The sequence below is a fragment of the Rhinolophus ferrumequinum genome, chromosome 20 (genome assembly GCF_004115265.2).
Source record: "Rhinolophus ferrumequinum isolate MPI-CBG mRhiFer1 chromosome 20, mRhiFer1_v1.p, whole genome shotgun sequence".
In the NCBI taxonomy this organism is placed as follows: Eukaryota; Metazoa; Chordata; class Mammalia; order Chiroptera; family Rhinolophidae; genus Rhinolophus; species Rhinolophus ferrumequinum.
This window is the reverse complement of record NC_046303.1, coordinates 53,366,197-53,391,012: the sequence shown is the minus strand read 5'-3', so window position 1 is coordinate 53,391,012 and position 24,816 is coordinate 53,366,197. Positions and strand designations below refer to the sequence as shown.

The 24,816-nt window shown below is 42.2% G+C and overlaps 1 protein-coding gene across 2 annotated transcripts in view; it reads right to left on the bottom strand.

The window, feature by feature from the left end:
• Positions 1-3,690: 3,690 nt before the first annotated feature.
• The window catches only part of RALA (RAS like proto-oncogene A), a 59,312-nt gene continuing 38,186 nt past the window's right edge, over positions 3,691-24,816 (bottom strand). The window contains exons 2-5 of one of the 2 annotated variants that reach the window (XM_033088675.1): positions 17,565-17,716; positions 13,691-13,899; positions 10,608-10,782; positions 3,691-5,661 (exon numbers count right to left, since the gene is read on the bottom strand). In XM_033088675.1, coding sequence (XP_032944566.1) covers positions 5,539-5,661; positions 10,608-10,782; positions 13,691-13,899; positions 17,565-17,678 — 621 coding nt within the window. In that variant the 5' untranslated portion in view covers positions 17,679-17,716 and the 3' untranslated portion in view covers positions 3,691-5,538. The remainder of the gene's footprint in view (positions 5,662-10,607; positions 10,783-13,690; positions 13,900-17,564; positions 17,717-24,816) is intronic. The other variant, XM_033088674.1, reaches the window with a different exon arrangement.

Here is a 24,816-nt window from a genome sequence, read left to right as displayed (position 1 = left end):
TAAGCATATTTTAGATTGCTCTGTGTGCTGATTAACATGTCTAGTCTGTTCCTGTGAACTGCCTTATAGTACGTACTGCTCTGATGACTAGGGCACGTTTTGTGTGGCCGTTCCTCTTTTCCTACATGTCTTGGTGTTCCCAGTGCTCCTTAGTAAACAGTGCTCCAGGGAACCACCTTGCATATGACTCTGGAAACATGTGCAGTGGTTTCTTTCTTTCTTTTTTTCAGCAGCTTGAAACACCACCAATTTACTATCTTACAATTCTGTACATTCTAAGCCTGACATGGTCTCAGTGGCTGCCATCTAGGCTGAGTTCCCTCCAGAGGCTCCAGGGACAGTCTGTTTCCTTGCCTCTTCCACCTTCTAGAGGTCGTCCACATTCCTTAGTTCACGGCTCCAGCTTCAAGGCCATCAACAGCAAGTTAAGTCCTCACACTGCGTCACTCAGACCCAATTGTTTCTTTAGAGAGATACAGAAAAAGGGAATTTTGTGATTAAGGTATGTGCTTTTTATATTTTAATAGATCCTGCCAGATTGCCCTCCAAGATGTGTGTTTCCCCACACCCTGGCCAACCACCAGGTATCTTTTGAATATAAGGCCCACTATTTTGTATCCCCTTTGTCTCACAACTGCAAAGAGGAGAAATGTCTGAGGAGTGCGCTGGTTGCTAACATTAGGAGTCGCTGGGAGAAAGACATACGGGAACTCTGCACAATCTTTGCAACTTTTCTGTAAATCTAAAATTATTCTAAAAATCTTATAAAAGACTTGAACATGAAATAAAATACAAGGTGTAGACCCTATTTGAATCCCGACTCTAACAAACCAACTACAGAAATTTGAATATAGCCTGGGTATTAGACATTAAAATTATTTTGTTAGGTATGATACATTTATGAACCAAAATCATCTTGACCTATTGAAGGTGCATGCTGAAGTATTTACAGGTGAAATGAGATGATAGCTGGTATTTTGTTTTAAAGTATTCGGAAAGAAACAAAAGTATTTATAGGTAAAGTGATAAAATTTCTTGAGGTTACTTTAAAATACTCTAGAAAAAATGTAGTTGGGGAAAAAGACGAAAATGATTGGCAAAATGTTGGTAACTTATTGAAACTGGATGAAAGGTGTGTGGGGGCGGATCTATTCTACTTTCATGAATCATTTTTCATAATAAAAAGTTAAGTAGATAACACTGCTCCGTGGGTGTGACTCCCCACTCCTTATTCATGGACTTTTTCACACCTGATAGCACTTTCTGTGTTGTTTTACACTGTTCACAGAACCTCTCTCCTTTCTGCTCTGAAGGCTCCTCATGGCTATTTTCTCTCTGCACCAACTCCATTCACTCCAACAAATACTTTCTAAGCAAATATGTGTATGGGGCCCTGTGAAGCCCACGAGACATGATGGGTAAAAGCAGACATAGCTGCTAACACATTGAACTTCCAGTCCGGGGGGCCCACAGACATTACATACTGTGCCAATAAATGTAACTGCTACTAAGGGTGTTCAGTGGGAGAGAGCCGGTATCCTTTAACGATTAATCCATAAACAAGCAAGCAGACAAGAATTGCCATGTGATGTTGCAGCTCCCAGGGCTGCAGCCAGCTAGCTATTCCTGGTCCTCCCTCCCCTTGAGTTCCCTTTCAGCAGCGGCCGAGAAGTTAGCTCTCACACCTGCTCCTTTCCCTTCCAATTCAACAAGCCACGACTCCTATTTTATTTTTGGCTGTTTGAAACACTCTGCCCTTGGGAGCGTTTTCTAACTTTTAGATGCTTGCAAGCACCTAACCCTTCAGCTGTTTGTTTTCCTTGGGCTTTTGATAAAAGCAACCTCGTCCTTGTATTAGCCAAGAAAATTATCACAGGTCTATCTTTTAACCAGATGTTAGATGCTCCCCGCCCTCCCTACCCCCAGAATGAGTTTCCATGAGGACTGAGAATACAGAGGGCCAAACCTCTCTCCCTGCCCACTTGCCATGCATCTTCAGGCAGCTGTCCACGTGGCTGCATTCCTGGCTGCTGGAGCAAGGAATGGGAATGAAATCATTTTGCAGTGAAAAAATATAGGAAAGCTTCTGACCCGCCAAAGGAATGCTGCCTGTGTAGTGACGTCACAGAGCCGGCACAGGAGGCCGACTCTACAGCTCAACTCTGCACAAGGTGCTCCCTCGGGCACTTATCTCTTAGCAACCAGGCTGCAAGCAGAGGCTTCTTTTCTGTTCACAGCAACCTCTTCCAACTTTCTGGAGACAATCATTGAGTACGTGGCCACAGCCTTGGGGACATTTTGGGCATTCCCCACCTTAGCACAGGCTACTGAGTAACTCTAGCCTCCACTCTGCTTCTCCTTTACTGTGCAGTACAAAAGAGCACGGACTTGGGAGCCAGGCTTTGCTTCCAATTTCAGTTAATAATTACTAGCTTTGTGGTCCTGGGCAAGTTATTCAATTGCTCTATGCTTGTCTTCATCTTCAAATCAGGGGATAATGACAGCAACCTACTTCACTGGGTTAATATTAAATTTAAATATATATAAATACAGTATCTTGATATAGGATGCATTGTTTGCTGCCATTACTATTGGAATTGAAAATCATTAACAGGGGCGTAGCCCAGAGTAAGGAGCCTCAGACTTCATCTCATCTTTAACTTCGTTTCTGTCCTATGCGTGGGGCACACAGACGTCCTTGTGGCAGTGTCTGTACTTGCCCCTCACTCGTTTGTCCTTGGCCTGTTGCGTTCCCAGCAGTGTCTCCAGTAGCAGTCCATAAAAAGCTATTGCAACTAAAGGCATGAATGAAGACCTCTATTGATCTGCCACTCCAGACTTCCAAAGGAGTTTGCCAAAGGAGACTCCCAACACTTGGTTGAATAACAAGAATTACTTTGAAAACTTTGTAGAACTTTTGGTAAGTGCTTCGATAGTTCTACTTTTAAGGTAGTAATATAAGGTTGCTAAATTTGTTTTATATCCTTGTCACAAAACTTTGAGAAATGACACTTTGATTCAGTTTAAGACTAGAACTTAATCTAACCTGTGTGGTAGACATTTAACATCACACTTGTTACTGTTCAATATGGGTCCACACAGTGAGGTTAAAATTATGCTAATTGTAACTTAAATGGGCTCATTCTGCCATTGCTATGAGTCAAGGAAGAAGTCACAGTGAATGGATCTGAAAGGCTGTGCTCACAACTGGGCCAGATCATTGTTAACCACAGGCTACGGAATAGTTTGCAGGCTGCTATTTCTCACCAGACCCCGAATGAGAAAGAGAACAGCCTGAAGCTTGGTGAAATGGTAAGAGGGTGGTTACTTCTGCCACAATTTGGGATTAAAGTCTCTGGGGATCCTTCTGATTAGAAAATGAATATAAAGCTGTCACCTATTCTGCAGAGTTTAGTAATATTCTAAAAGTAATGCACACATTTGTGACTTTCATGACAGCTAAGGGTATCTTCTGTGTAACTGGACATGGGATTCTTCCACTTCTGACCCGATTAAACCTGAGCAATGATACTGCTGCTGTTTAGGAAATCTGCTGTTACACAAAACAAGTCCCTAAACTGACAGCTCAAAAGATTTTCTTTTGAAGTCTCTGGTAAAGACACCCCGGTTGACAACCCTGAATTTGACCTGTCATACCGTAAACATCAAGTAACACCACAAACATTTTTACAAAAGGAAGTTTATTGGTCTTTAAATGGCTCAAATTGCAAATAAACCAGTCGGGTAGTGGCATCAGCCTAAGACATGTGATGCATCTTTGTCAGTTGGCTTCATAGCACCTCAGTACCCAGGAGAGGAAAGGTCTCAAAGCAAAGTGACAATGTTAGTGGTTAGGACCCCTGGTTACATAGGACTGCAATGAGTACACAGGGAGATCGCTGGGCCCGCGGGCGGGCCAGGGTTACATTGGTACTTTATTTCTGCACATGGCATAGTCTATGAAAAGGACGAAATGAAAAATGTACATCTCAAACCCTTTATGGACAAATATTTAACATGACAAGCTGGATGTAATATCTAAAGAGTTGAGTTTCTAAAAAGCCTATTTTTGTTAACTTTACATACACGTCTGTTACCTGGAATGCCTGAACACATCTTTGATTTACTGAAATGAGGACTGAATAAAAAGAAGGAAAAGCTCTGTGAATCAACTGTTTTAGCTCCGTTCCAAAGAAAAGAAAAATCTGACAGTGGTGGATTTCCCAAATAATGTGGTAGCATCCTTCCAGCCGGCGCACACACAACAGTGACACAGTTCTGAGTATGGTCTGTGCGCGCCGGATGTGTTTTCTGCACTGGACTCACGTTTGACTGCTTGATGTTAACTTCAGGAAACTGTAGCTACAACAGCGTTCTTCCTTACGAACACAGACAGACTACAAACACTAATAACTCCTGTAGAGCCAACTGTAACCTCATGAGTACACATTTAAATATTAACAGGTGGCAAGCATGAGTATTTTCCCAAAGTGTTCTCGTGCGAAATGCATTAGCACTATTGCTGCTTTTCCTGGGCCTGCTCCCAAGAGATCAAAAACTGAACACATGATTAACACTGGCAGAAAGGGATTTCCAGGGACCAGCATCAAAAAGAAAGAGTGGGCTCACTGAAACAAGTGGTGCTGAATCCTCGGTCTAAAACGATCTCACAAGTAGACACTGCCCTGCCTATTAAACCACCACATAGTTAATCAGAAGCAATCAGGAGCTCTGGAAACTTCTTTCAAGAACCAGAGTATGGCACACATTTTAAATTTGGACAGACTCCTAGCAGTTATTTCTCAAGAATCTTCTACACAAAAGCTGTACTCTATACGAGGCATATACTCTCTCACCAGGACACACGGGGCAACGGGCCCATGGCGCCAGTGAGGCCTCACCCAGTATGATGTAACTGGGTATTTTTCAGTTTCTAAATTAAGGCATATTCAAAAACTTCCATGTACAAGTTTTACACCACTTTTCTAAGTTAATTGCCAGGTAATTAATACAGGCTCACAGACGAATTACTTTCAATTTAACTATATGCAACAATCATGCCAAAAAGTTTTCTTCTCTATTTTGCGTAACAGTGGTTTAAAAAAAGTGGTACAGTTTAACTATCATGTTCACAATCGTTATTTTCAAGGCAGTAGAAGACCAAGACATTTTAAAATGATATAAAATTTGAGCTTTATAATAAACCAGAGGAAGCAGCCTTTCCTCCCATTCTCGACCCCCATTCACCTCTAACAGAGTAAGACTGCCCTCAAAACACAAGCTCAGATGTTACATTCAGGACTGGGGTAACTGTAGGCAAATATGAAATAAGCTGAACTTTGCTTCTTGGTGAAGCCATGTTAATTTCTTTTTTTTAAAATGAATTTGACTTTCAGTGCAGTTCCAATTCATGCTTTTAGTGATACATAACAATTTCCAAAATATTAAAGTAATTTCAGTCAATTGAGCCTTCAATGGCAATGCTTATAAATTATATTTATTAGTATGGTCAAGATAAGAAAGGAGTTTGGGCTTTGATTATAAAATGCAGCATCTTTCTCTGATTCTCTTAGCTAAACTTTTCCTCTTCTTTTTTCCATTCTTTTCTTTGCTGTCTTCCATCTTTCTGGCTCGAATTTCCCTCATTAAATCAAAAAATACCTAGAAAGAAGAAAACAGGGTAAGTAAAGCAAACATAATAGGGGCTTGGTAGTTCTCAGAATCACAGCAGTAAACTTTGCGAGTAAGAATAAATAACCGGGGTGTCAAAAAAATGTCTAAACATTTTAAGATATGTTATCTATATATTACTTTACGAAGTTGAATTGAATTACAGTTGGCTCTCCAGATAGCAATGTGTAGTATGACGTTCGCTCAAATGATGGCGTTAATCAAATGACTGCTAGCGTCACCATCAACAGGCAGGACAGTCAAAGAAAATGGCAGAAGCACAGTTGTTGTTCAAAGAGCGCAAGACCATTTTGAAGTGGTGTTTGAAATTCGAGAACGTTGTGGAAGTACAAGGACATTGGAGGTGTGAATGTGCAGCAGAACCTCCAGTGCGCCTGACAAGTGCACGCATTTGTTTGTGGTAAGTCTGAGACGCACGGTGCTGTGTGTGACATGCCCACGGGAAGATCCGGAGGCCTTGCACAGCAACAAGTCCTGCTGCTTCTGCTGTGGTGTTGGAACCGTTTACACGCTCGCCACAGAAGTCTACCAAACAATGTTCGCCGTCATCAGAAGTGTCTGGACACTGATGGTAACCACTTTGAGCACCTCTTGTAATTGCAGAAGTCAAACGTGACTTGTATTCATCTTTTGTTATTGGTATATATTGAGTATTACAATTTTAATAGTTTTCTTTTCTTAATACGTATTTTTGGTACCTGCTGTATTTAAGAATTCTTGTTAGGGGAGTATAGGGAGAAGAAAGCATAAAACTAAAGTCTACTTCTTTAAGTATATTAGAAAAATTGGGAAATTTCCTGAATTATAACTTTTTGGTAAAAATGTTCACATAGTATATATAACCTGATCTTTCCATCCCATTTTTTAAGATAAAAATTAAAAAAGCACTACAAATGATAATAGCTCCAAAGATAAAACTCAATGGATTATGTCTAAATTATGAAAAAGCCTAACTATGGAAAACATCGCAGATTTTAAAAAGAATGTGGTTTATCTATATGTAATGACATGGAAAGAACTACAAGACCTATTTGTTGTGTAATTCAAAAAGCAAACCACTGAAATTATCTATCTACGTACACAGAAATCCTACATAATAGATATATGCTATATATTTATACACTATAAAATCCTATTTATACAGGGGGAAACAAGCAAACACAAACTTTCCCTTAGCTTCTGTATGCCCACCTCTAAAATGCAGGCAAACATTTGGAAAGACACACGTGTTAGCAGTGGTTACCACAGGCAGGCGAGGGGAGTAGAATTTGGGCAAAGACTGACTCACTTTTTCCTCCTTATGCTTTTCTTTCCATATCATGAATTTTTCTTTACACAATAAGCATGTGTTCATGTACTACTTTAACAATGAAAAAAACAAAAATACTATTAAAGAGCCAGAACATTTAGCTAGAAAGGTACTAATAGGTCATCAGATGAAGCTGGCACCCAGTGTGTACACGAGCGGCTTTGTTGGGTGGTCCTCTAAGTTTTGGGGGACTCCTCTGTGACAGGCACCGCCTGCGAGACAGGCTAGGCCCCAGCCGACAACTCTGATGACAATGACATTACAAAGCTTTTTCACAGGGAGGGTTTACAATCTGCCTCTTTGAAGCATCTCCCCTGTGGTCGGTCTATTTGGGGTTCAGATGAGGATAAGGCATCCTGCAGGGAGCTAGTGTTTGTTTTCTGTGACAAAACACGATCCTTTCCCATTAAATGGAAGGAGACAATAGAACACTGCTACCCCGGAACACGTGCAGCGGGCGTCCGTAGTGGACGACACACACTATGGGGGACACCAACCACTTTGCGTGAACACTGAGGCGAGAACTTGGGTGCATGGGGCCATTCCCAGGGCCTGCAGATGCCACTACAACCCTGTGACTTTGAACCAGGCACGGAATCTCACTGCACTTCAGTTTCCTCAGTTAAAAAGAGAGCACGAGAAGAGTATTAATGCTTAAAAAATGCCAGCCTTAAAGATGAAATGATTAGTGCTTGCCACGGTGCCTGGCACCTGTAAGCTTTAAAAAACACTAGCTATTTTAACCATTATATTATTTCCTCAGCAAAAACAAACAAAAGCATGAATATAACCTAATTCTAGAAACTGAATAGTAGCTGCAAGTTACTTTTCTGTAGCCCCTGAGGTACTTTACGTGGTAGCCACTCTTCAGACAGTAGCAGTACCAGAAATTAGTTTCAGCATGAACTTGTACCTCAGTTTACATGCAGCCTCATATAATGTAATTCTGCTCTGGAGATATAACCAATGACTGTAGACAGTATTTCCCACAATTGGCCCTGGCAGTACTTCGTATGAGCTTTTCCAGAATCATCCCTCTCCAGCAAAGGTGGAGTCTACTCCCCTTCCTCCTGAACTTGGGTGGGATTCTGACTACCTTGACCAGTAGAATGAGGTGGAAATAATGCTGCATAACTTTGGAGGCTAGGTTTTCATAAAAGGTGGTGTTTTCTGCCTGGTTTGTATTCACCTGTCACACTTGCTCTTGGAACATGTAACTGCCACCCTGCTGTAGGGAAAGCCTAAACCAGCAATCGTGGAAAAGGTCACATGGGCAGGGACGGAGGTGTCCCTGGACAACGGCCAGCAGCGACTGGCTGAACCAGATGTGGTGAACAAGCCATTAAACCAGTTAGTTTGGATGCTTCCAGTCCCCAGACTTGAAGCTTCTCAGACTTGAAGCAGCAGACCTGAGGGGCACAGACAAGCCCCTTCCACTGCGTAACGTCCAAATTTTTGGCCCCCCGAGTCCGTGAGCATTAACAAATGGCTATTTCACCATTAAGTTTTGGGGCGTATTTTTTTACTCAGCCATAGTAACTAAAATAGCTTTATACCTTTAACTTTCCTCTTTTGAAAAGTAATACATGCAAACGGCAAAAAAATTCAAACACAGAAGTCCAAAGGGGTATTTACAGTGAAAAAAGCATTTCCCGGTGACAGTTCTCTGGCGACCACAGGTACTGAATTCTACATATCCCTCGGATGTATGCATGCGCCTGTGCGCGGGAGAGAATTTAAAACACAGATGCAGCAGATTCAGACGCTGTTCTGCACTTCGCTGGTTTCCTCCCTTTATGCTGAGGCCATTTCCTACCAGCACACTCAGACCTTCTGCTGTCTTTGAAATGGCTGCACAGTCCTCCGTTATACAGACACACCACAATTTTAACTGGTCCATCACTGGCACGTGAACATTTGGTCTTTTGCTTCTTCTACAAATAATGCTTCAATTACTACCACTGAACATACATTTCCACACAGATGTATGATTTTATCTGTATATAAATTTTTAGAACTTAAATTGTTGAGGTCATAATTTTGATAGATGATAGTCAGATTGACCTCCACAAACACATGCGAGTTACTGTTTTGCTATACTCTGGTCAACAGTACATTATCAACCTGTTGCTTTATTTTCCAATGTGACAGGTAAAAAAAGTCATATTTTTAAATTGCACTTCCTTTTTTATAAGAGAGACTCAGCCTCTTCAAGTTGAAGAGTGACTTGCATTTCTTTTCTGTGCATGCCTGTGTATGTTTTGAACCATTTGATATTGGTTTTTTCTTACTGTCCTGTGAGAGCTCTGATAATGCACACCACCATACTTTCCAAGGGCCTCTGATGCCTGCCAGCAGATGACACTACAAGGACTGTTAGGAAGACAGTGTCACAGCTTGGACAGTTACTGTCCCCTTGCCTCCCTATAGCCCTTCGTTCCAGTAGGTTTTGGACTGTGTTCTACAACTTGCTCAAGACATCAGCTAGGAGGGAACAAAGTAGATATGTATACTGTGATGTTCAATGTTACCTTTCAAAATCCCAAACACACTGAACTTTAAAACACATTTTCATTAATACTTTCAAAAACATTTGCGTAACTTTAGAAAAAACTGGCATACTGAATAGAAATCTTGTAGCATTCACTTTGTACAGATTTCTTGGACCTATAGAAATCTGACCACGTGACGAAAAAATTAATCAGCTTACGACAATAATGACACTGTCGTTGAGATCTACAGTAAATGAACAGAAAGAATCGCTAATATTTTTAACCTAAGAGTTTTCGGATCAGGGTTATGAATCTGCAGGTATAAGCACTAAAACCTGAGGACACCTCGAGCCTAGGAATCTGTGTTTATCAAGCTGTGTAGCCATTTTTCAATTAGAATTTGAGAGGGAGCTGATGGGCCTAGATGGTTGGGGGAAAAAAGGCCCCACCTGGAGGGCTCTCAGCACCTGTGTGGCCTCAGCCCGACGGGCAGGCTTCGAAAGACTGAAGATGGCCTCAGGCAGCAGAAGGAAATGCACCTGGGAAGGCTCCTAGAGGCGAAGTAAGGGTGTCCCTCAGTAAGGGTATCCCTCGTGTTCTCCAGGAAGGGCCAATCTGAACAGAATGGGAAGATAAAGAGGGCGGAGGGTTTCCCTTTCCACTCAGGGAATAACAGAAGTTGAGGGTGGGGAGTGTAGCTGTACTAACAGAGATCTGAAAATCCTCTAATCTAGGGCTCCTTCATCTGGGGAGGTTCCTTGACATCTGAAAACTTAAATGGGGCCAGGCAGTTGTCAGATCTGAGGAATCACACAATTCCTTCTAAATTATCCAGCTCATCAAGGGGTGGAAAAAAAAAAAGCAGGGATTCAGATCAGGAACTTTGTCAGTACTAAAAAAAAGTATATTTAGCTGCTGTGTCTCATGTTTTAATGCCTCCCAGAAACCAACGGACAAGGTGAAGTCACATGCCTACAGTGCTGTACTTGAGCATTCGGGGCTGATAAAGATCAACATGTGTTAAATGGCTATTTGGAAGTCTCACACCCTCCAGACAGCCTAGTTACAGCAAACAAGCCTACTGTAACACCAGCAGTAAGGAGAGTGGCCTTTACCTTGTCAACATTAGCACGAGTCTTAGCCGATGTTTCCACATAGTTAACATTCCACTGGTCGGCTCTGGTTTTCGCCTCTTCTACAGAAACCTGCCTTTTATCTTCTAAATCTGATTTGTTACCAACCAGCAGAAATGGAACATTCTCATCTTCTTTTACTCTTAAAATCTGCTCCCTGGATAATAGAAAATGAGAGAGAAACATTAACATCACCTCTGTATGTTAAAGTAACAAAATATATTCCATCTGCAATGAGCATTTATTTATGTTTGTGTAGAACAATCAGCTCATTTATTACACGGCAGGAAATGAGCAGCACTTCTTGTTCTACCACCAGTCATTCACTTCACTGACAAGGAGAAATACACCAAGAAAGACAGTATAAATATGGCAGATCAGGTACGAAATGAAAGTGTCAAATGCAACTTCCGCTAAATGCTTTCTAGGATCCCATCCAGGATACGAGACATTCAGTCATCACATCTCCTCAGATTCCACTTGGCTCTGACACTTCTCGGACATTCCTTGTTTCTGATGACCTTGACTGTTTTCAGGAATGCTGGTCAGGTAATTTGTAGAAAAATGTCTCAACTGGTATTTGTCTGATGTTTTTCTCATGATTAAACTGGGGTGATGGGATTTGCGGAGGAGGACACATAGCGAGAGGGTGCCTTTCTTATTATATCCTAACACATCAAAGGTCCAACTAAACGTTTTCAAAGCCCCACACATGTCAGGGATATCTGGAAGTCAGCTCTTGAGTATAGATTTTGTATTCAGAGATAAGTTACATGCTGTGAAAGTGTCTCCAATTTTAAAGGTATCATGACCCTGCCCTTCCTAGTCACGTGACTCTGAGCAAAGTCCTTCTTTGCCTCAGTTTCCTCATTTGTAAAATGGAATAATACCTTCCTGATCTGAAGTACTAATGGACTTCCCACTCAGCCTCACTAACCACCAGGAATGTGACACTGACTCAGGTATTTGTGACTCTAGCACTTCTGGTCATATTATACATAGTCATTGATTTATTTCTTAATAAATCCGTACTAAGCTACGAGTCACGTGCTTCAGGAAACCCATACTGAAATTACAGTGTTGAATAATGCTACCAGAAACATGGCCCTGGAAAGCTTGGACCTACAGGTTCAGAGGCGAGAAGACAATGTTCCTCAGAGTTAGTAAGTTGGGTTTTTTATCAGCTACTTCCCTGGATGTCAGAGAAAGAAAACGCTATGTCTATAACCTTCAAACGCATTCTCTTAACATGATGCTCCCTTTAAACAGAGTGTGAGAGGCTATTACAGAATTTTAGAATAGGAAAGTACCTTTATACACTGATCCAGCTTCTTCATTTTTGGCATAAGGAAAGTGAGGACCAAAAACGGTAAGCGAGTTTTCTAACATTTCTTCCAAATGTTTACTAAGCATTATATGTCATATGCTAGCAACTGTGCCAAATATGGGTACTAGGAACACAGATATGGGTAAGAAACGGGTTCTGCTCTCGAGAATGTCTATCCTGTCAGGAAAAACACATACAAATCAAGCTCAGCAGAACAGTGTGGTAAGTATGCTGGGCAAGTGCACCACACAGACATGGGGAACAACAGACTCTGCTGGGTGGTCGGAGGACCAGGAAGGCCACAGAGAGGAGCAGACACTTGTGCTGTACTTCGCAGGTTAAACCTCGTGGACAGCTGACTGTCTCAATAATCCCTTCCCTATCGCTGGTCAGTCACTAAGACATTGTTATTTATGGGAAGGGCAACACATGGGCGATCCAACAGAAGTGACGAATGACTCACTGCAGCAGTAACAGCCAAGATTTGTTCTCTTGGCATACAAATAACTTCTTCCCTTGAGATAGCACTTCGGATTTCATGACTACTGTGATAAAGTTTATTCCATTACCTACAAGAGGACCTGCTAGACATAATAAGCACTCAAATATTTGTTGAATGGATGAATAAGCACTAACATTTATGTAACTTTCAACTTGTCTTCCAGGATTACAAGTTCTCAGAATCCGCCACCCTTTGCACTTCATCACATATGAGTACAAAATTCCTTCCTTACAGAAACCAACAAACTTAATTTTACAAATAAATCTGTATTTTAAAACGTTCTCAGTGACATGCTTTTTTGCAGAGAATATTCCCTTAGAATCCTTTAAGTTCCTGAGGCTTTCAAGTATACATAAAAAGGAATACTTTGCATATGTCCAGGTTCAGTTTTTTGCTCAACAACCTGAAAACACTTCTTTCCTCGTCCACAGAAATCCTTCTTATCCTTCAGGCTCATCTACTTCACGAAGGCCTCCCGGCTTCTCTCCTTTCCTGGGTCCCTTGGAATGATCACTGTCCACGTCTCCTACTCTGTCACTAATTTACTCTTAGTTTCATGCCTTACACAACTAGGTTGTGTGAATCTTGAAAACAGGATACATTACATGCTTCTTTTGTGTTCCCCATACCCAAACAGACACTTAACACAAATAAAAATATACAATTAAAGGATACAATTAAAGGATCCCCCCACCAATGGATGACAGATTTTGATTAAGGAAACAGTCAATAAGAGATAAAAGATATTGCACAACACAACCTAGTATGTCAAGCTATGGTATTATTATTTCTATTAAAAAATTCAGCTGTCAGGGCATTTATATTGTGAGAAGGATGGTGTGTGCCTGCTGAGCATTACACTAAGCCTTAGTTACCGGGCTGAGAGTAACCAGTAACTAATGTGGAAAGATTTAAAATCTGGGTCAGAGCTCCATTATGTGATCCAAATGTCAGCTATTATGGCAGCAGCAGTATTGTACTCCAACGAGCAATACTTCCGTAATGCCTAAAGACACTTTGGGTACTGAGACTGTCACAAACTCAAGCTCCAACACAGCTGGCACTGGGCAGCATGTCAGTATAAGTACACAGCAGACAGCCACATACTGATATCAAAAAAGGGAATAAAAACAATTAGACACAGAGTGAAAGATGGCCAAGTTAAGAACCTCTAGCTTCTTCTAAGAAGAAGAAACAGGCAGGAAGTCAGAGCTATAACATTACTCGCCAACATACCTGAAATCAGCTGTGGCTGCAAAGGATTCCATTTCTGTAATGGAGAAGACACAGAGGAAACCCTCCCCGCTCCGGAAGTAGTTGTCTCTAATCGCAGCATAGTCCTCCTGTCCAGCTGTATCCAGGATATCAATCTGTACTTCCTCCCCATCCAGCACCACCTTCTTCCGATAGCTGTCTGCTTTGGTAGGCTCATAGTCCTCCACAAACTAGAAAAGACCAAAAGCATATCCATTTTTAAATTATCTTTACTTTTCAAAACTTATTTTGAAATATAGATTCACATGAAGCTGCCAAAATAGTACAGAGGTCCTGGATGTACCCTTTATTCAGTTTTTTCTCATGGTAAAAACTATGTTAATTAAATGTTCTTTTTAAAAATTTTTTCCATTTTTTAATTAGTTTCAGGTGTGTATAAAACAATGTATTAATTAGACATTTATACCCCTCACAAAGTGATAATACCCCTCCCCCAATCTACTGACCCCCTGACATAGTATATAACTGTTACAATTCCAATGACTATATTCCCTATGCTATACTCCACATCGCATGTATATATATATATACATATATATATTAATTATAGTTGACGTTCAATATTATTCAGCTTCAGCTTCAGGTGTACAGCTTACATTTTCATTTTAGACAATTTGGTGACTTCCTCATTTGCAAAAAAAAATGGGGGTTGAACTATCAGCTCTAGGCTGTTTACAGTTTGAAATCTGTCCCTTTTTTCTTCCTTATTGCCGGTTCGGTTCCAGACCACCACAATAAAGCGAGTAACGCAATAAGCGAGTCGTAATCTTTTTGCAGATGGAGGATTTTACCCTCAATTTGTAAAAAATGCAACACTGGTGCTGCGTGGTAAAGCGAGGTCTGCCTGTACTTTATCAAGTGTGGAAGAATCCCTTTGTATGTGACTAAATATAAATTTTCATGCCAGAATTGTGGAAATATCTTGAAAGTAAGTACATATTTAGGTATGCATTAAAAATATCATTAAATCCTTTCTTTCTCCAAAAAGAACGAAGTCAATAAAGTTGCTTATACTACTCTGCAGAAGGTCAAATCTTGAACTTTGAGATTTCTGCTCAAACTTCTGATTTTTAAATTAGTATAATTAAACAACTTTACTTTCCCACTTCTGTTTTCAGCCTCATAAATCTCACCTTGATATGTTGATCAGTGTATTATTATTAGCATGTGTGTATGTATATACACACTTTTGTGGGGTTTTTATTAGTTTCTTATAAATATCTTAATTTTCTAATATTTTCTTATTGATTTGCTCAATGTCTATATCTTCCTGTTAGAATTGAACCCCTGGAAGCAGGGACCCTGACTACTGAACTCATCACTGTATCTCCAAAGCCTACAATAGTGCTTGGTACATGGTAGACACTCAATAAATAGTTATTTTAAAAAAAAAAGGAAAACAGTGTATTTGTAACTGTAAAAGCTATAGACCATTCTACCATATTTACATGCTAATAGTTTACAAATATTAAATACTTATGAACCTGTATGAATATTTTAATGAATAGAAATATTCAGGTATATCAGATATTATGACTATTAAATGAATATTAAATATTTATGAATAATAAATGAAGGCTTACGCATTTAGCAAATGTCAGGCATGTGAATATTCTTACTTTTGACCTCCTTAGTGTCAAGAAGGAGACTAATTTAAGGATTAGTTTGAAAAAAGAATAGCTAGTTCTGGTCAAGATGGCAGAGGAGGTAAACTCTGTGCTTGCCTCCTCCCACAACCACACCAAAATTACAACTAAATTACAGAACAACCATCACTGAGAATTACCTGAAGACTAGCTGAACACAATTACTATAACTAGGGATATAAAGAAGAAACCACATCGAAACTGGTAGGATGGGCGGAGATGCAAAATGGGCTGGTCCCACAACCATGTGTTAAGATTAAGAATCTGGAGGGTTATTTCGGCTGTGAAGGGTTCCCTGAGGAGCAAGGGGTTCCAGCCCACACCAAGCTCCCCAGCCTGGGGCACCAGTGCCAAGAGGAGTCCCCAAACATCTGGCTGTGAAATCCAGTGGGGATTGTGTTTGAGGACAGGGGGCTGCTGGAGACTGAGGCAAAACTCTTAAGGGGCTTGCACACAGACTCATTCACAAACTCACTTGCTCTAAGCTCCAGTGCAGAGGCAGTGGCTCGAAGAGCACCAAGGACATACAGAGAGAAACTAAATTGACTAACTTTAGGACAAGGGCTGGAGGGGTAGGGGTTGGGGCAATTCTCTCTGGGGACAGAAGTGCTAGCAGGCGCCATTGTTCCTTTGTTGAACTCCCCTTCCACCGAGCTGGCCAGGTGCAGGTGGGAGTCAAATCTGTGCTCTCCATTAACTTGGCTAATACTGCTCACCTCACCCTGGTGTTTCCCTGAGAACCCACCCACCCAACTCACCTGACTGGCCCAAGCCCCTTCCAGAAGCTCCTCCACACAAGCAGCCTGCCTTGGTTCATGCTGCAGACTTTCCCCAAATCTCTCAAAGACCCACAAACCCCAAACAAGCAGCGGCTGACCTCGGTGTACCTTGTAGCTTTTGCTAAGTGGCCCCAAGTCCAGCAAAAACAGCAGGCAGTCTTGGCCTGGAACACAGCTTCAATGAACCAGCCACACACCCGGCAAAAGTGGCGGCTGGCCTCGGTGCACACTGTGGTGCCAACCAGAGGGTCGCAAGCCTGGTACAAGTTGCAGCTGGCCTTGGTTCACAGAGTAGCCTCTCCCAGGCACCTTGAAGCCCAGCACAAGTGGCAACCATCTGCAGATCACTTTGTAGCTCTCAGCAAGAGGCTCCGAGTATGGCACAAGCAGTGCCTTGGACTGCACTGAAGTACGTCCCAAGAGGCTCCAGAACCAACACACCTGGGGACTGGCTTCAGATCACACCAGAACACCACCCAACTCACTAGCTTCACAAATGACATACACAAAGGGCAGACTCAGCTGGCACCAGAGCCCCACTGAAGCAAATCCCGTTTGGTGAGGACAGCTCCCACACTACAGCTCATCCGCTGCAGTCAGACAGCCCTCACAGCCGGTCAGCCTTAGCGTTAACCCAACCCACTGATGTGCCAACAGTAATCGATGCTGAACTACAACAGGAGAGGACACGGGTTGGGTCACCTCTCTGAGGGTTTGTTTTCTCATCTGTAAAATGGGGATAGCATCACCTATCATGCAGGACTGTTATGAGGATTAGGTAAGAAAGAGTAACCACATCGCTTCTGTTGGGAGGACGAACTGAGATAAATGCTTAAATTAGATTACCAACTCTTAAATCAGTTAGACCTGGTAACAGTCCTCTAGGGAGAGAATCTGGGTCAATAAGGTCTGATATAAATACATGCACACAAATATGTTAACTTCTCTAATCATTTTATTTTAGGGATATAGCCGTTACCTGTTTAATGGTGAATGTAATGCCATGCCAAATACACAGTAAGATTTTCACTGAAGTTATTAAGGATACCTTATGTATGTTAACCTCAAGTATCAATCAGGTATTATATCCACCAGTTCTACTAATTCAAGGTGAGAATTGCCATTAAAACACTAAAAATAAAAAAGCCAGAGTTAGATTTCTCAAAAATAGGTACTGTTTTCAGTTTTGTTTTGCATTTTAAAGCATGAGATTTTTATGAACCTTGAGTTCTTGACTTGTTAAATCAAGTTGTGTATAAATGTTGGCTCTAAATTTAAAAATGGGGGAAAAATGATTAATAGCTTTCAAGGATTCAAGGAATCCAACTCCAAACAGCACCAAAACTAACCTAGAGAAAAACTCTCTGGAAGCCCAAGCTGTGATGTCAATGACATAAAACCAGCACTTACCTCGTCGTACATGAACTGCAGGGTCAGAGCTGACTTGCCCACACCACCACTGCCCACCATGATGACTTTGTGTAAGGCCAGGGAATTCTGACCCTTGGGCTTATTCGTGGCCATCTTGTGACAAGAGTTTTCACCAAAGGATTAAGAAGAATCTAAAAAAGAATGAGAGGAAAAGTAATGGTCAGTACATTCTTCTTCAGAATTTCAATGTAGGAAAGAGATATGATGTCCTCAGTCTTCAAGATACTACTTTTCATTCTGCAGTGATTTTAAACAGATGGCAAATGAAGTACGCTCACTTAGGGTAAGGACTGCTTACCACAGAACACCACGGCAATAAAACAAGTCTAGGACTCAAGGGCATTTCTCTTCTAACAGTTTCCAGTAATGAGCTGTGACCAAAAGTGAAAATTTCGCACTGCAACCATATGCTGACGATAATGGAGTATAGTTTCATGAGAATATAATCACACATTATGAAAACAGTACAACAATCACTTTGTTTTCCTATTAACCCCTCCTGCCACTAGCAATAATCAGAGATGTTTCTTCTAATTTCAGTAAGAAACTGACCAAAAACGAAACAAAACAAAAACACCACCAATTGAAAGGCTTACTTACTGCCAATTTATAAAAGGAGAAACGGCATCCCAACAACTGGGTGGTAAGATTACCAACAGAGGCCAACACCACCTGCCAATTCCCAAGCGTCTTACACGAGCATCTGAGTGCGCTGGGGTGGATGGCCCGAGGTCCTGGGTCTCAGGTGGCGCCCCTTCTCTGGACTGCGTGTCATGTTTACTACATTTCTATGCTCAGTGTGGGAAGACCAGCTTCCTCCAGAAGCTGCCGCGGTGAGGGACACTAAAGGCACCCAGTTACCTTTTGCCATGGTACCAGGCATAATAAAAGGAGGCCAAGGGATCACAAAAAATACTGAGTCTGCGTGAGGCCCAACAAGGAAACTGTTACTGGAGGACGCAGGGCGCTGCCCCTCTCTGACTTGCTTTGGTCACGGATCACACCCCATCCTGCCAGCCTCCCTCCTAATCCTGTGCCAACCTCTCCCAGCATGGCCGTATCGGATCCATCCTGGGCTCCTTCAGTTCTCATACGCTCTTCTCCCCATCCTGGCCTTGGCCACGCAGCTTCCCCCACTTGGCATATTCTTGTTCCAGCTGTGTAACTCCTCTCCGTTTTTGGGTCTCAGCCTTACCTCAAACTCTCGGCCTAGATTAGACTCTCTCCTGCCCTGTACTCTGTCATTATATCATCTGATACTTTTCCTTTATAGCCATTTTCAAGTTGAAATTACTTGAGTGTGTCAGTTGTATAATACGGGTCTTCTTCCCTAACATACCAGAAATACCTGGAGTACAAGGGCCATGTCTATTTGGTTTACTTTACGCTTAATGTACTAACATGACTTGGCAAAATCAGCCATTCCATTCCGATGTGCTGAATGAACAAATGTTTGAATCTGACTTAACCTCGTGCTTTAGACTAGACTGGTGTAAAGCAGCTGTTGTTACTAGAGACTCAACCACAAGCTGGGCAAGGGCACGTCTGCAGTCGGTCCCACACACTGCACTGGCCCTGAGAGCTGGGCACTGCTTCAGGCTGCACTCAGAAACCACGCCCGTGTGCCTACTTCCCAACCCAGGAAAACATTAGGAAACAGACTCCACAATCTGCTATCCATTTAACAACATGAACATATTAAGATACTTCTTTTGAGACTGCTTTTAATCCACATGGAGCATAATTGAGATCACATTGTATATGCATTTTTTTTTTTTTAAAGATTTTATTGGGGAAGGGGAACAGGACTTTATTGGGGAACAGTGTGCACTTCCAGGACTTTTTTTCCAAGTCAAGTTGTTGTCCTTTCGATCTTAGTTGTGGAGGGCGCAGCTCAGCTCCAGGTCCAGTTGCCATTGCTAGTTGCAGGAGGCGCAGCCAACCATCCCCTGCAGGAGTTGAACCGGCAACCTTGTGGTTGAGAGGACACGTTCCAACCAACTGAACCAGTTTTGAACCATCCAGGAGCTCAGCAACAGCTCAGCTCAACATGCCGTTTTCCATCTTAGTTGCAGGGGGCAGAGCCCACCATCCCTTGTGGGACCCGAGGAATTGAACTGGCAACCTTGGGGTTGAGAGCCCACTAGCCCATGTGGGAATTGAACCGGCAACAGTGTGCACTTCCAGGACTTTTTTTCCAAGTCAAGTTGTTGTCCTTTCAATCTTAGTTGTGGAGGGCGCAGCTCAGCTCCAGGTCCAGTTGCCATTGCTAGTTGCAGGGGGCGCAGCCAACCATCCCCTGCAGGAGTTGAACTGGCAACCTTGTGGTTGAGAGGACACGTTCCAACCAACTGAACCATCCAGGAGCTCAGCAACAGCTCAGCTCAACATGCCGTTTTCCATCTTAGTTGCAGGGGGCAGAGCCCACCATTCCTTGCGGGACTCGAGGAATTGAACTGGCAACCTCGTGGTTGAGAGCCCACTGGCCCATGTGGGAATCGAACCGGCAGCCTTCGGAGTTAGGAGCATGGAGCCTTAACCGCCTGAGCCACCGGGCCGACCCCCTGTATATGCAATTTTTGATCCTGTTCTTCTATCATAAACATTTAACAGAAGCAGCTTGAACTGTAAAACGTATGGTAAAGAATCCACACTTGGAGGCTAGAAGTTCAATTCAATTCAACTTAACCCAACAGACAAGGCCTGGGTGCCTCTTTCCTGGGTACCAAGGATGTGATCATTAGATTCCGAATGACTAGCAACTGCTCAGGAACAGTGAAAACAGTGTACGTCAGATAGTAAGTAAAAGTCTGAAATATACCAAGTCTAAGCAGGTTTATCAAGTATGCTGTTGCTGGTGTGTCGAAATAAATCAGGAAATAACTTCTTTGTCACTAATTATGATCCTTACTGGGCAGTTGTAATCATTTCACTGCTTCGTAACTACTGTTTTATTTTTGAAATAGTAAGTGCCACATGAGCTCAGGGTGTTGCCATATCAATTAATACTCTAAGAAGTGCGCGCGTGTGTGTGTGTGTGTATGTGTGTGTGCGCGTGCATGTGTGATGAGCAAAACATTTAGCCGTTACGCCAACTGGGTTAGAACATCTTTCCTTCCAGAACAATTTACTAGTAAACTATAGTCTGTGACTTAGAAAAGGCAGAAGTCCCAAAAACATTTTTCCAAAATGCAGTTATTCCCTAATAACTATGAGCTGTACATCCCATACTTTCAAGAGGCTATCCAGGAAAAGCAGTTCCCACCAAGCACGTACTCCTCTCCCCCCATTTCAAAACCGTGGCATTCCACAGGTGAACTCCCCACCACTAGTCTAGATGCCATTTTGATGGTAACAAGCCAAATCTCCTGCCTCCTGGAACTTCAGAAAAACACACATATAAATAAGAAACTTCCATTTGTCATGCTAAGTGCAACAAAAAAAATAAAGGGGCACTGGGATAAAAAGTGGGGCTGGGTCAAGGATGAGTCCTTTGAAGAGGGAGCCCCTGAGTTTCACGAAGGACCCAGCCAGCTCTGAGAAGGCAGTCTAGACCCAGGGAATAACAAGTGCAGAGACCTCCGATGGGAGAGGGTCTGACATGTTATGGGACCAGAGGCCGAGTGGATGGAGCTTTGGGAGTGAACAGTGTTGAGACTGAGAGGTAGGAGAGGTCAAATCACAAAAAGCCTTGAAGGCTGTGGAAAGGTGTTTGGGTTTTATTATAATAGTATTGGGAAGCCTCTGGAGAATTTTAAAGCAGGACAGTGACATAACTTCATTTATATTTTTAAGAAGATTGCCCTGGCTGGTATATGAATGGATGCTAGCACAGGCTATCCCACAGTCCCTGCAAGAGAGGATGGAGACGTGGGTGGTGGCGGTGACGGCGGAAGCAGCAGCAGAAGTGGCACTAGTGCTGGTATAACCACCACTACCTTCTATGCCAGGACAGCGACAAAAAGCCATTACGAGTCCTCACTGCTCTGAGAACCTCATGCGTATTAACTTAGTAGGGCACCACATTTCCTGTGTGAACAGTCCTATGAAGTGTGTACTATTTTAACTTTATTTAAAAGATGAGGAATCTCATCAGAGAAGGTGACTTGCTCAAGTCTGAGCCAGGATTCAAACTGAGGCAGCCGGGCTCTCCTCGCCACTCTGCTGTTTGGGATACTTTTGGAGAAACAGTCAACAGGACTTGATTGACTGTTGGGGATAGGGACCACTGAAGATGGGGAAAAACAAGAGTAACTTCTAAAACTATCTGAATGTGTGGTGGTACCACTACCTAAGACAGAGAAAGACATGCAAGGAACGGGCCCGAGAAAGTTCTGCCTTAGATATTCAACTGGAGTTGTTGAATAGGAAACTGGATCTTCTAGTTGGGAATTCAGGGGTGAGGGTAGAGATGGAGGCAAAAATGTGAATGTCAGCTTACATACGGTATTTAAAGCCACAAAATGGAATGAGCTCCTTGGGGATAAGATGAAGATGGATAACAGAAGGCAGCAGAAGACAGATACCTGAGACAACTCAACAGTCTGGTTCAAAAAAGGAGGAATTCTAGTGATCATACAGTCATAAAAGTTGGGTAACTGTCAAATCCTGCTGAGAGAATAGATGAGCAATGAGGAGGTAAGAGATGAACAGAGAACTGACTACTAGGTTTGGCCAGATGGAGATTGCTAGCGCCTTTGAGAAAAGTCCTTTCGCCAGTGAGGTAGAACCACAGCCTGCAGGGGGTGGGCTGAGGAGAAAACAGGAGGGGCAGAAATGGACTTCTACTCTGAAGATGAATGGAGATGGGGCCTTCGACAGACAAGGGCTTTTGTTTGGCTGCTTTTTAATTATTAATAAGAGATGTTTATGTGATAATCACCTAAAAGAGGCAGAAATTGATGATGAAGGAGAGGCTACCTCTAGCAGCAAAGTGCCTCTAGGAGCGGACCCAGGAGTAGAGACCAGGGCACAGAGGGATCGGGACATCTCTTTGTAACAGGAGGTGACCTCAAACTAAGAACACGGCATAGGTGCTGGCTGCAGACAGATTTGGTTATTTCTTTATTAACTGTACTACAGCTCCTCAAAGAAACATGATCACACAGCTAATTTAGTGAGAGAGTTGGAACTCCAAAGCAAGCTTATCTAGATAGACAAATAGAACACAGAGAAACTGATCCAAATATATACTATAATATATTTTATAATTCATTTCAAAAGCAAGAGATAATATCCCTATACAAAAAATTACTATAAGACCAGCAACTATAGGAAAATGGGCAAAAAATATAAATAGTCACAGAAAAACAAATACAAATGGCTCTCAATATGCTCAGGCTTGCTGGTAAGAGAAATACGAATAAAATTATATTGGGACACTACTGTTTCACCCAACAGATTGATAATGTGTTTGCAAGGCTCAGCAATATAGTCCCTTGGCCTGCTTTTTGTGTGGCCTGTGAGCTAAGAATGTTTTTATGCTTTTGAAAGTGTGCAAACCAAACCAAACCAAACCAAACCAAACCAGGAGAGTGTGTAAGGCCCACAATGAGTTGCTTACAGAAAGTCTGCTGACCCCTTACTCATCGACTGCCGTGTTAGTATAAATTGGATACATGTCAGGATGCTCTTGACCCATTTATTTGGAGGCAGCTCAAACATACTATTGAAAGTGAAAAAACCAAGATATTGAACAATGTACCTTGTATGCTATGAACTACATAAAAAGGTGAGTAAGAGGATTATTTAGGAATTTACTTGTTTATATATCTGAAAATATATTAAAAACGGTAATACAGGATTGCCTGTGAGGATGGAAAATAAGTCACCAGGGAACAGAAGTGGGGTAGTGGCTTTTTGCTGTGTACCATTTTGATTTTTGTATCATGTGAACATATATTTGTTTTAAAAATTAAAATAAAAATTAGTTATAAAGTAAACCAATACTGTAAGCCTGTTTATTTCGTGCACTCACTTGGCAAAAGTCCAATTAACTACCCTCCTGGCACTTTATACAAACTAGGAATTGGAGGACTGAACCTTAATTTTTAATTAAAAGATGACTTCTCCATGTGTACGTGTGTGTTTGTTTTCCCCTTTAAGTAATAAAATAGGGATCCTTGAATTCCAAACAGTTTGGTTTATTTGGTTCCTCAATTAGTTTCTACCTTTTACTGTTCAATTGTTTAAAAGTTATGTCCTAGAATAATACTACAGAATCTATTTGGCTATGGGTAGGCTTCAAGTTTTCAAACTTACTGTTTTTCTCTGCTCCATCCAGAAACTAGACCCTACCGTGTTTCCCCGAAAATAAGACCTAGCCGGACCATTCACTCTAATGCGTCTCTTGGAGCAAACATTAATGTAAGACCCAGTCTTATATTAAATAAGACCCGGTCTTATATTATAGTAAAATAAGACCGGGTCTTACATTAATGTTTGCTCCAAGAGACGCATTAGAGCTGATGGTCCGGCTAGGCCTTATTTTCGGGGAAACGCGATACACCATGTTTACAAAGTTCATTTAAATTACGAATTACCTGATTTTTTCCTTCCCTCCTTCCTTCTTTCTGCCATCAACAAATATACTGAGTAGGACAAGGGTAAGAGATTTGTACAGCACTGCTCGAGGTTAGGGAGAAGGAGTTGAATTCTATAGGCCTAGGTCCCTGCCCTCGTATGTGCAGTCAGCGGGTACCCACACTGTGTTAGTTTCCTGTTGCTGCTGTAAAAAATTACCAATGACTTATAGTGGCTTAAAACAACACAAACTTACACATATTGTCTTCCGATTCCAGGGGCCAGAAGTCCAAAATGAGTCTTAAAGGGCTAAACTCAAGGTGTCAGCAGGGCAGGCTCTTTCTGGAGGCTCCGGGAGACTCTGCTCCTCACCTTTCCCACCTCTGAGACTGGCTTTCTCTAGTTCCCAGCAGCACAGCTACAATCTCTTTCTGTGGTCATACAACCTTCTCTACTGTGGCCAAGCCTCCCTCTACCTCCTTCTTTTAAGGACACTCGTGATTACGTCTAAGGCCCACACGGATAATCGGAAATCATCATCCCATCTCAAGAGCCTTAACTGAACCACATCTGCAGGGTCTCTTCCACCACAGAAGGAAATCTGCACAGGTTCTGGGGATTCAGACGTGGTGTCCTGTCGGGCCACTGTGCAGCTTCCCCCACCCAGGAGGTGGGCCACGGACTCCAGACCACACGCCTCCAATGCAAA